General features: G+C 33.6%; 1 protein-coding gene across 12 annotated transcripts in view; it reads left to right on the top strand.

Annotated features, from left to right (window-relative positions):
* The window catches only part of MIA2 (MIA SH3 domain ER export factor 2), a 108,921-nt gene that overhangs the window by 69,974 nt on the left and 25,940 nt on the right, over window positions 1–13,007 (top strand). For all 12 annotated transcript variants that reach the window (XM_019923987.3, XM_019923985.3, XM_073800527.1 and 9 more), the window contains 5 exons: window positions 2,592–2,730; window positions 6,661–6,762; window positions 7,721–7,781; window positions 8,351–8,386; window positions 12,051–12,118. In XM_019923987.3, the coding sequence (XP_019779546.2) occupies window positions 2,592–2,730; window positions 6,661–6,762; window positions 7,721–7,781; window positions 8,351–8,386; window positions 12,051–12,118 (406 nt within the window). The remainder of the gene's footprint in view (window positions 1–2,591; window positions 2,731–6,660; window positions 6,763–7,720; window positions 7,782–8,350; window positions 8,387–12,050; window positions 12,119–13,007) is intronic.

Genomic DNA, 13,007 nt, shown 5'->3' with positions numbered 1-13,007 from the left:
CTTAAAAAGTTTTTCTAAATAAATACATCTTATAGAGAATGGTACATTAATTGAATCAATTATGGGGAGATACAATTTGATTTTTTTTTTTACTTTTACTTTTGTCGGTTATCTGAAAAGTTAGTCATGAGGTTTTATTGTTGTTGGTAAAGCCATATCATTTTCTCCATATTTATATAAAATTAATGGCATTATTTTAAAAAACATGTAAACTACTTACCTTTGAATTTCAGTGTCATACGCATGGTATGGTTTTAGTTGTTAAAAAGTAGCAAATTAAAAATGTTAATAGAGGGGTGGGATAGGGAGGGTGGGAGGGAGGTGCAAGAGAGAGGGGATATGGGGATATATATATACGTATAGATGATTCACTTTGTTATACAGCAGAAACTATCAACATTGTAAAGCAGTTATACTCCAATAAAGATGTTAAAAAAAAATCTTTGTTGACTGCAAAATTGATTTTTAGTAGTGGTACTACTGTATTTTACAGAACTTTTTACAGAATAGTTTTTTCCTTTAATGTACATGCATACTGTATTAGCACATACAGGAATGATGTTAGACCTGTAGAACTGAAGTTTTTTTTTATTGAAAAGATTTTTATTTATTTTGCTGATAGTGTTTTTTCCCTAAAGTAAACAAATGCAGTTAGTTATGTTTGAAATTTTTTAAAGTTGATATAAGTAACATTCCATTTTGTAAAAAAAAAAAAAAAAATCACTGTAACTGTTAGCATAAAAAAATAATGGAAGGACATTCTCAAATGTCAACCATGATTCTCTTTGAATATGGGACAGATTTCTGTTTTCTTTGTACTTATCTGTATTTTCAATAATTTCTAAAATAAATGAACTGTATTTATAATAAGACACTTTTTGAAAAGGTTGAACCACCAGAGATACAGATTATTTAAAAAATTATCATTGTCCTATTCACACGATACTGGTAGTTGGATTATTTTTGGATTTTGAAAAACATTAATATTAACTTAAAAATAACGTTTTGCTATATGTAAAGCATAGTGCTAAAAGCCATGGGAGATTTACAGGAGGAAAAGATATGGAGCCTGCTTTCCAGGAAGCCATATTTTAGTACATTAACAGGCTCTCAGTGAGGAACTGTAGTAAGTGCTAGAAAAGCAAGGAATTTGCTCACCAGTTACCCCATCACTTAATAAAATTTCTTGGCAAATTATTATTTTCTAAAAGTAGTATTTGGAGGCTTTGTGTTTGTATGCTTCTTCCAAATCTTTCTTTTTTTTAATGGGTCATGAAAGATAAATTTCTATAATTGATCTTCTATTCATAACAGGAAAGTTTTCTTCTAAACTGTTTCTCCTCTGATCTTGCCTTTTTCAGTAATCATTTACAGTCCTCTTTTAAGATACAGAGGATTTGAAACAAAATAGTTAAGGTAGAAGTACAAAAATATAATGAAGATTTAACTGTTGGTTTAATTTTTTTAAAAAAAGTAGGGATGATCCAATTTTAATAGAGATAATATCCAACATTAATTTCAGTTAAATGACTTAACAGTGGCTTGTTAAGAATTGTTAAGACTTAACAGTGGCAATGGCTTAAAGCGTAGCTCAACAGACTTTTTAACTGATACAGATTTAAAAATTTCTGTGGAAAGACAGATGTGAACAATTTCTTGCACATTTAATCATTCAATGTTAAGGTATTTACTTAAACTATCATTTTGGTGTGTACCTTTAATTAATAGATGTTTTAGAATAATTATATACTATTACATGTAAATAAAATTTTAATGCTTGTTAGTATGATTTTGAAACTGTCCTCTTTAGGCAGAGTGTTTTGCCTTGTTTTAAGATATATGGTATAGTGGTGATTCATACACACTTTTGGGGAGATATCACCTCAGTCTTAGAGGAGTTGAGTTAAGTTATGTTGGAAGAGTAATAAGGTTTTAAAAACAGTGGTTGCACTAATTATAAAATATTCATAATTAATTAGAATTGTTAATTTTAGTTCCATAGGTAATTCTTTTAGGTTGAAACAAAGCTAAAATTGGTATTTTTCTTTCCAGTCTTGATATGGTTTAAACTAGCAAGACTTTAGAGCATTTGTTATCAGAAGATCCAAATTTCTGGCTTGATTTATAACACATATCAAAATTTTGGCTTAAAAAGAGGCTGGGTTGAAGTTAAGTATTAATGGATAAAGTTTTTACTAGATAAAAAACATGCATTATTCATCATGTGGAAGTAGTTTCATGGAAAATATTGAACAAAAATATTTGCCTTCAAAACCCTCATCACCAAAACTTTGAGAATTTTAGTGGCTTTTGTCTCCTAAACTGAAAATTAGATGCTAGAATTAGAATATTGAAGGTTTTAGGAAATTTGTTTTTAAAGTAAATCTTTAAATAATAAAAAAATTTATAATAATTTATATAGCTCTTTAAAATGTTAAAAGGTATTTAGGTGAACAAAATACCTTATAAATTTTCTGTTGCAAAGAATTTAGTTTATTAATTACTTTTGGTAATCTTTATTTTTATGAAATGTTACTGTGCAACTTAGAATATTTGCTCCTTTAACTGTGGTTTAAAAACTTTTTCTGTAGAGTGTATTAAAAATCTCCAGACTGAACAAGCATCTTTACAGTCAGAAAATACAGAGTTTGAAAGTGAGACTCAAAAGCTTCAGCAGAAACTTAAAGTAATGACTGAACTGTATCAAGAAAATGAAATGACACTTCACAGGTAATAAAAATTATGTTGGTAACTCCACTGAGTGGGAAGTAAAGTAGCTTAAAAATGTTGCATATGCATGCGGCTTATGTGATTATTCACAGTTCTCAATTTATGACTGGGTTGCTTTTCATCAATTTATTTTTAAGAAAGTTATTTGATTTTGACACATTTTTCTTCAAGGAAGAAAATATAAATGATAGTAGACTTTCCAGGCTGGTTCACAAAATCCTCTTTAACTTCTAATAAGTAGTCAGCAAATTATTGCTAATTAAACTTCCCAATATTGCAAGCTAGGTCTGGGAATCTGGGTGGACATCTTACTAATTGAAGTATCCATTAATTCCATCTCGGATATATATAAAACTGATTCCTCTCCCCTGTGTAAATTGCTGCAGCCCAGTGTTCCTTGTCTCAGTAAAAGGCAGTGTTATTTGCTGAATTGTTCAGAGCAGGTGCTTAAGCCATCCTTGCCTTCTCTCTTTCATTCAGTCAATTGTCAGATTCTGTCAGCTTTCCTATGTCTTGAATCTGACCACTTTCTACCACCTTCCACACTGCTATTCTGATCCCAGCCATCATCTGTTAGTACCTGGTTTATTGCAGTAGCCTCATGAGTGGTCTCCATCTTTCCACTCTTAACTTCCTGCATGTGTTTTCAGTAGCATAGCCCTCTAAAACATAAATTATGGGTATTGTCACTCTCTTGCTTGGAAATTCCAAGTGCCTGCACATCACACTCAGAATTTAATCCACAGCTTTTATCATGGCCTCCAAGACCCTATAAGATCTGGCCTGTTGCTACCTCTTTAATTTTAGCTTATTCATTTTCTTTTTCCCTCACTATCTTCCAGCCATGCTGGCCTTTTTGATGATCTTTAGCATGCCAAGCACATCTGTAGCTCAGGGCCTTTTGCACTTGTTCCTTCTGCCTGGAGTGGTTATTCCCCTGTGTTAGGTTCAATCCTTCATTTCACTTGAGTCTAGGTTCAAATGTTACCTCAAAGAATCTTTCCCTGGCTACTGTAACTAAAATAATACCTGCCCGTTCCTATCCCCTTATCTTGTATCTTGCTTTATTTTTCTTCATTATCCTCTGATGATTGATTATCTTTTTTTTTTAATCTTCCCCACATTAAATGTAAACTCCATGAGATAATTACTTCATTCTCTTCTCTTCTGTATTCCCAGTGCCTGAAACTATGCACATGGTAGTTATTCAATAAGTATTTGTTAAATATATGAATAAATATGTTTAGTGCTTTTATATATTGTAGTGAAAGATTGTGTTTGTGTGTGTGTGTGTGTGTGTGTGTGTGTGTGTATGTGTATGTATGCTGATGCTTGAATGCATAGATACACAGAAGACCCTTGAGATATCTATCTGGAGACACCAGATTTTCAAATACTACTATATCACATGTTTTTCATCATTAAAGGAAATAAAATGTAACAGACTTTCAAGCCTCTTTATAACTTAATGCAAGTTTTTAGAGTTGATCCTCATTATTCGAGGATTCTGTATTTGTAAATTCACCTACTTGTGAAAATTTATTTGTAACCCCAAATCAATACTAGTGGGACTTCCCTGGTGGCGCAGCGGTTAGAATCCTCCTGCCAGTGCAGGACACACGGGTTCAAGCCCTGGGCCGGGAAGATCCCATATCCCGTGGAGCAACTATGCCCGTGCGTCACAACTACTGAGCCTGCGCTCTAGAGCCCGCGAGCCACAACTGCTGAGCCCGCTTGCTGCATCTACTGAAGCCTACACGCCTAGAGCCCATGCTCTGCAACAAGAGAAGCCACCGCAGTGAGAAGCCCACGCACCACAACAAAAGAGTAGCTCCCACTCGACGCAACTAGAGAAAGCCCACGCGCAGCAATGAAGACCCAGCACAGCCAAAAATAAATAAATATAAATAAACATGTATATTAAAATATCTTTAAAAAAAATCAATACTTGCAAAGCTTTAGTGGTCATTTGCAAACTTGCACAGAATGGCAGAAAATTTGAATTGCCCAGTGTGCATGTTCCCAGTTGATGTCGAACAAGAACTCTGCCTTCTCGTTTCAGCTCTCATTCTGTAAACAAGTGTTCTTTATTTAGGGCCACATCTTAATTTTTTATTTTTTTGGTGATTTAGCTGTTTAAAATGGTCCCCAAGTGTAGTACTGAAGTGCTGTCTAGCGTTGCTAAGTGCAGGAAGGCAGGGGTGCGCCTTCTAGAGAAAATACATGTGCAGATAAACTTTGTTCAGGCATGAGTTATAATGCTGTGGGCCATGAGTTCCTTGTTATGAATCAGCAGTATATATTAAATAAGGTGTCTTTAACCAGAAACACATACAACAGGGTTATGTATTAATGATAAAAGTGCTGTGATCAGAGCTCATAGGAATCTAACCCTGTATTTCCCCTAGGAGCAGTATTTGCTAATTTAGGATTTGTGGTGACTTTATAGACCATAACTAGCGGGAATAACGAGATTCTATTGTATGTGTTCGGAAACTGGTAGAGAATATTAAAACTCCACTGACATCAGGATGCTAGGTGATTTGTTAGGCTCTTTGACTACCAAGCTGTGTACTTCAATCATGCTTTGGATTCAGTTCAGAATTTACAACCTTTCTATTCATCATGGACTTCTGGCCACTGGGGACTGCTCCAGGCATAAAAGAGAAATAAACTTGACAAAATGGAAGAGCTACCATGAGGGTAGCCTCATGGTTTCTGTCAGTAAACCTAGGAATGAGTCCTTCTTTTTAGGTTAGGATTGAGTTGGGGAGTGCTTCCTAAGCAATAGGTAATGTAGTGTGTGGAATATAAAACATTTATTGTTGACATGTAGAATTTCTTCAGTGGTTTGTCATGTTCTTCCCCAAAGCTCATGAAAAAGGTGAGGCATCCATAGGTAGGACTCCAAATATGTTTTCCGGTGGCCTTCAACAAGTATATCTTGAGGGACCAGTGTTATTAATGATACCGTGTGAAACAACATGGGTGATGTAGTATAATGGAGTCATTAACTGCTGACTGTATGCCTTGGTCTAGTTATTTAGTTTCTCTGGGTTTCATTTTTCTTTTTGTAAACAGTACCCTTCTTTTTTTTTTTTTTTTTTTTTGCGGTACGTGGGCCTCTCACTGTTGTGGCCTCTCCTGTTGCGGAGCACAGGCCCCAGACGCGCAGGCTCAGTGGCCATGGCTCACAGGCCCAGCCGCTCCGTGGCATGTGAGATCTTCCCAGACCGGGGCACGAACCCGTGTCCCCTGCATCGGCAGGTGGACTCTCAACCACTGCGCCACCAGGGAAGCCCAACAGTACCCTTCTTGTAGAGCTATTGTGATAATTAAATAAGATAATATATATAGAGGTGAAAGAAGAGTTTCTGGCACATGCTCAAGGGCTCATTAAATTAGCTATTATGGTTAAGTAGAAGTAGTAAGTTGGACACTAAATTTTATTTACTTTGGGTTCATTTGTGTGTGTGTGTGTGTGTGTGTGTGTGCATGTGCGTGTGTCCTGGCCTGGAAGCCCAATCACTATTTTAACAACTAACAATCAATTTAAAAATTATTGAAACATAGTTCATTAGTTGGTGACTTCTTGTCTAATAAATGTAATACTTTATACTAGAAAGCTTGGTAAATAATATAGAGTCATAATATTTTTTATTAATATTTACCTTTGATAATCTTATTTCTGTGATAAATTCTTATAGAAAATTCTTGAAACTTCTGTATTACTAGTACTGTATTAGACAAGGTGCTTTACAATTTGAGTTTATAATGTTAAATTCCACACTCAGGTACATTTTTTTCTTGCATGTGATGTTTTTACTGATATTTGCAGTATCAGTAAAATCAGTAAAATGGGAAGCAGTAATTGATTATTGATTATTTTATGACATATAGTAAAAGAAATAAAACACTTTTTGTTTTAAGGAAGTTAACAGCAGAGGAAAACTACCGGTTAGAGAAAGAGGAGAAACTTTCCAAAGCAGATGAAAAGATCAGCCATGCAGCTGAAGAGCTGGAGACCTATAGGTATTGAATATATTTTACCCCTTTCTTTTGAGGTGGGAAGAGTATCCAAAAGCCCAATACCAGAAAAAATAATAAAGCAACCAAAAAAACCCCACATATTTTTGATTCATTATTTTTCCCTTAGATGTCTTGCTATTATGCAATTACACAGAAAATATAGAAAGGAATCGCACTTTCAGTGTGTGCGATTTTAAATCTCTCACATTAGTTGGAGTTGAATATGAGCGATCCTATTTTATGTTAATGTTAAGAACTTTATGAATGTGATTAATTTTAAGGTCTTTCCTCTTTGGTTCACATGGGGAAGAATGTATATAATGTTAATCAATTTGAGAAGTATGCCATCAAAAGGAGAGTAAGCCTTAATTAAAGTTATGAAGAAGTGTTTATAAGACCGTAAGTCTGGTTTTTACCTTAGCTCAATCCTCACTGAGCTAAGGTAAAATAGTAGATATAATAAAAACCCAGAGAAAATAAGTGGCAAGATTCAACAGTATTCCAAATAGTTGTGATACTTCATTTTACATTGGGAAGAGTAAGCTTGAATTTTATCCAAAAGAAGGAATTGTCTTTTTAGTCTTATAAAGGTAATAAATAACAATTTATTTCTTATAGATCATTAATTTCCTAGAGTTCTATTAAGATTATATGAAGTCTGAATAAATCTCCCAATACTATGCTTCTTAAAAATAAAAATAAGCCAGTATACCATCTAATCTTTTCATGATCTTGATTTAGGTAAACCCAAGTAGTAGTACTCCTAAAGCTTAATTAATGTTGAAATTATATCAGGAAAAAATATACTTTAGAACCTCATAAAGGTGATTAACATGTGGAGTTCTAGAGTTACATGAAACAAAGCACTCTAGGTGTTTTAATTAATATTTTCAGTAGAGATAGTGTGTTCTATAATTTCTTAGTATATGTTAATAGTAGAATGATTATTTGTTCTTTATAGAAAGCGAGCCAAAGATCTAGAAGAAGAATTGGAGAGAACCATTCATTCTTATCAAGGACAGGTAGGTATGTGCGTGCATGTGTGTGTGCGTGTGTGTGTGTTTGTGTGTGTGAGTGACTTAAAACAGTTGTGATTTGTTTGAATTGGTATCTGTTTTGATGCAGGAGTATAGTTACTCTCTTAAGGTTTTGCACATGGCTGTGGAACATTTCTAGGTAGGCAGAGATTCTGGAACCAAAGATATTGTTTAAAGTTGCCATGTGAACTGATGCTGATTTGGGAATTTGGGTTGCATAAATAAATAAACATATATCAGCATTGGGGCCTTTGTTTAGTCTGGCTAGTTGTCTCTTAATTGGCACCTCCTATTGTAGTTGATAATTGTGTAAAATAGAAATGTTACTAGACAAAAATTTTAGTTGTCTTTACATTCAGTTTTTGTTTAAAAGTATAATAGAGTAGATCATATGTATATGAAAATTTGCTTTAAAATGTTAGTTGCTGACTTTTTAGAGATGCTTGAGTTATTTTTGAGTTTATGAGTTGCGTACTAAATCATAGTGGTAGGTGTGAATGTTTTTTACTGAAAAAAATTGTTGTCAGTACTATTTTAATGACTTTCTTTTTCAGATTATTTCTCATGAGAAAAAAGCACATGATAATTGGGTAAGTATTAAATTTTCTTAGGCTTTTTCATCAAATTGTTCTTTTTCCTAATTTAAATGAGCAGTGTAAAAAGTACACTTTTAAAACTGAGAAAAAAGGTGGTGTTTAAAGAAATCAGTTTCTTTTAATTTCACCAGTAGTGAAATTATGTTCCTTATGAACATACTTTGTTATGATACAGTTATTCACAAAATCTGACCTTTCCTTCTCCGCTTTCAGCACATTGCTTCTTTGCAAGGAGCTTATACTCTTTGGGGGAGGTGAGGTAGTGTTCATGGACTTGTTTCAGGCACTGGATTGTCAACTAATTACTTGTGGACAAATTACTTAAAATTCTCTGGGCCTGTTTACTCATCTGTAAAACAATGGGACTGTACTAAGTAATAATCTAGAGCCCCTCCTAATTCTAAAAGTTATACAATTCAGGTATCTGATTCTCATTGTTGAATTACTTGTTACACATTAAGAAAAAGACCATCATGAGAAATGACATGTCAGTGCTCCAGAGGAACTGTATGAGGAAGTGATAAGCATGTAGATTTTGGCTAGTGATCAGGATGATCCCTCTAAAATGAAGAACTATTGTTAATAGCTGGCCTTTGGAAGACTTGTCCCTTGCAGTCTTCAAGGGGAAGCAGTTTGCACAGTGGGTGAATATGGGGTCTGGAGTCAACCTGTCTTGGTTGATATTCTGACTCTATCATCTACCACCAGTTTCCTTACCTAAAGACAGAGATATCATTAGTACCTATTTCATAGAGTTATTGTGATGGTTAAATAAGATAATTCTGTTAGCCAGGTACCTGACATATAGTAAGCACTCAGTAGATATTAACTGTTAAATTATCACTGTTGTTATACTGAAGCTTGGAAAGTATTTTTGTTTTTAGGCATGGATGTTTCTTGGAATGGAGATTTCAACTTACAGTGAGAGATTATATGTGTTGAATATAAAGGTCCTTCCCAATTTTGAGATTTTTGTATGCTTCTGTATTGAGTGGTCAAGTGAAGATTTGTTTTTGAATTAATAAGCTGGGCTTGGAAATGAATTTAGTCTTCTTCACCACTCCTCACCTTTTTTTTAAAAATTTTATTTATTTATTTTTGGCTGTGTTGGGTCTTCATTGCTGCACACAGGCTTTCTCTAGTTGCGGCGAGCGGGGGCTGCTCTTCATTGCGGTACGCAGGCTTCTCATTGCAGTGGCTTCTCTCATTGTGGAGCACGGGCTCTAGGCGCATGGGCTTCAATAGTTGCGGCATGCAGGCTCAGTAGTTGTGGCTCACGGGCTCTAGAGCACAGGCTCAGTAGTTGTGGCACACGAGCTTAGTTGCTCTGTGGCATGTGGGATCTTCCCGGACCAGGGATCGAACCCGTGTCCCCTGCATTGGCAGATTCTCAGCCACTGCGCCACCGGGGAAGCCCTCTCACCAGTTTCTAAATACTCAGATGCAAATTACTTTTTCAACATGGAGAGGAACTGATGTTTATTAATATCTCCTATGTTCTAGGCACTGCACTTAAAGGCATTTTACATATATTACTCATTCAATCCACACTGTAACTCTGTAAAATAGGTATTATTATTCAGGTCTTACTGGTGAGGAAATAGCCCAAGGTCACATGATTAGAGAGGGAAGATTGGAAATTGAAAAATTGACCTTTCAGATTCATAAGTCTTGTACTTTTTCTTTTCAATACATTGAATCTCTTGTTTAGTAAATAATGACATTGACTTTAAATTAAAATATGCAGAAAATATGCCCTTCATGTCTCAAATTGAAAAGATATTTTTCAGATTTTATAAAAATAATATATACTTATTGAACAAAAGTTCATACCATGTAGAAAAGTACAAAGAAGTAATCAGCAGTATTACTTTAATTTATTCCATACTTTTTTGATACATTTAGACATAAAGCACATATATATGTTTAAGAAAACAAAATCATATATTAACGTTTTATACCCTGCTTTCTTAATGTATCACAGATATTTTTTATGAATGTTTTATAATTTATATAAACCTTTCTCATTTTATAAACTTTTAGTTTGTTTCCACTATTTTACTGTTATAAATAATTTCATAATTTCAGATGTTACTTTCTCTATTGAGCATTTCTTTGCTCCATCCTGTTAGATTTAATCTTTTCTTCCTTCAAACTGTCATAGTACTTTGCTTTTTTGTATCCCGTGGCAGGTACTATGGTCATTTATATTTGTCCTTACCACAGATTTAAGCTTATAGGGACTGTTTCGTTTTCCATAACACCTGTTCCTAATAGAATCTTTTTTGCATATTGTAAATATTTAATATCTGAATACGAATGTTTTGGAATACAGTGCAGTTATTCACTGTAATTACAGTTTTTGCTAACCTTTGGGTATAAACTTTTCAAGTATGAATCATTGCCATCAGTTTATTTTTATATTTCTCTGTTGTAGGTATATCTTTAATATATACGATACTATAATCAGAGTAGAACTTACTTTTGACTTAACTATGCATTTTTTTTGCCATATGCTGAATAGTAAATATGTTACACTATAGACAACATTTAGAAATGATTTTAGTTCTGCATTATTAAAAGTGAAATGAATTGGCATTTTGTTAACTAAAATTGTTATGGTGTAGTATTCTTTTTTGTTAGTACAAAATTGATTATATAATTATATATCAGAAAAAGTTTACACATGGAATCTTTTTGATATTGAGTGCTAAAATGTGGTTAAGCTACATTTTTGGTGAATATTTGCCCAGTTAAAGTCAATTCTCAGGTGCAGTTCACCATTTTAAGTGAACACATTTGATAATATAGTTCTTTTTACTTGTAAAAAGTTACAGACTGAGTTAATTTATCTACCTTTTTGTGATCGTTACATTTGCTCTAGTGGATTGCATTAATCTGGCAGGTCTGATGTTCCACACCCTGTTGCTTGTAATCTGGAGAGTTCACAGAATAACTGGGAAACATGCAGTATTCTATACAAGCTTAATTTTGCCCACAACTATTTGGGTATATTGCATGTTCTTGGTGTAAGTGTAAGCTTTTTTTTCTAAAACATATATACTCTGATTTTTATTAAATGTAAGTGTCTCTAAGCAAATGTAAAAGACTAAAGGAATGTATCTATACAGTGCTGTGTACTTAATAAACACACAGCATGCTTTGATTATATTCAGCCATTAAAAAAAATGGCCTTTACCAGCTCTGAAACTGTTTTAGACCTTTATAGGTTCACAGAATTATAGTGATTTCTTTCCAGAGACGGTTACTTTGTTTCCATAGCCAATGCGGCCATGCATAATGATCCTGAGTCTCAATTCCTAAGCTTGGGTCCTGTTACATTGCTCTTGTCATTTTATTTGGATATTTACAGCACCAAATAATGCTAATCCTTGACTTCACATCTAGCTAAAAGCATTTCTTGCAAGTACATGATTAAACTGCAGCCTTAGGCTCATGTCTTCTGGTTATATGAAACTCATTCCCTTTTAAAATAATTTTCTGAATTAGAATTTTTTTACATTGAGTTTACTGAAATGGATACTTAGTTACTTAAGTGACTGGGATATTTGTATGCCATTATTGAGATATTTATATATGCTTATCTTTCATTTTAAGTTTTCATAAATGTTTTTAAAGATATATTATTTTCCTTAAGTTGGCAGCTCGAACTACTGAAAGAAACCTCAATGATTTAAGGAAAGAAAATGCTCACAACAGACAAAAGTAAGTATCTTAGTGGGAATACTTTAAAAACTTTAGTTATGACTTTTATTCTTAGTTGTCATTTTAGTAATTAGTTAATACTTTTATAAGGATAAACAAGAAAGCTTTCAGTGAACCCAACGTATCTAGTGGTAAAGTATCTATTAGTTTTACTAGGAGTTACTAGATTTTTGTTTGAAACACTTGTCTTGGAGAGGTTACTCTAACAGAAGGAAACTTTTCACAGATTCTTTTGTAAAAAGTAACTTAAAAAAAAATTTTTTTTTTTAAACCAGTGTAGGTAGCAGGAGATTACCAGAGATGGAGATAGACAGGATGAATCTCTCTGATATAGTACCTCTCAGAGTATTAGCATCTTTTAATGAATAAGTGGATAGAATGTTTATTATTTCTCTTTTTCCCTGGTTTTATTGCATTGGGTGGCATTGCTTTACAATAACAAAATGAATAGGAGGATAAAAGGGTACAGTGTACAGTCGAAGGGAAGAGTAAACACATTTCTATGAAGATTGTGAAAGTCTTCCCATAGTGTTATAATTTCTTGACAGAATGTACTATTAACATTATCCAGTATTAATTTTAGTCTTCTTGTCTTTTCTACTCACAAATGAAAACTGAATGATTAAATGTTTCATTTCAGATCTGATGGTCAAGAACTAGAAATAAGATTCTTTTAAAATGTCATATTTTTCAGATAAAAAAATTTAGGAGTAAAATAGTAGGATGAGTTAATCAGATTCCAATTTTATGTTATGATTGGAATCATATGGATAACATAATGGAAAGCATATGGGACTCAGAGCTGGGAGCCCTGTGTTTTAATCCTGGTACTTTCATTTTGCATAAATCATTTAAACTGCTAGCTTCACTTTCCTTAGTTGTAAAATAA

Source organism: Tursiops truncatus, chromosome 2 (genome assembly GCF_011762595.2).
Source record: "Tursiops truncatus isolate mTurTru1 chromosome 2, mTurTru1.mat.Y, whole genome shotgun sequence".
Lineage (NCBI taxonomy): Eukaryota > Metazoa > Chordata > Mammalia > Artiodactyla > Delphinidae > Tursiops > Tursiops truncatus.
The sequence above is the reverse complement of the archived record's forward strand: the minus strand, read 5'-3'. Positions and strand labels throughout refer to the sequence as shown.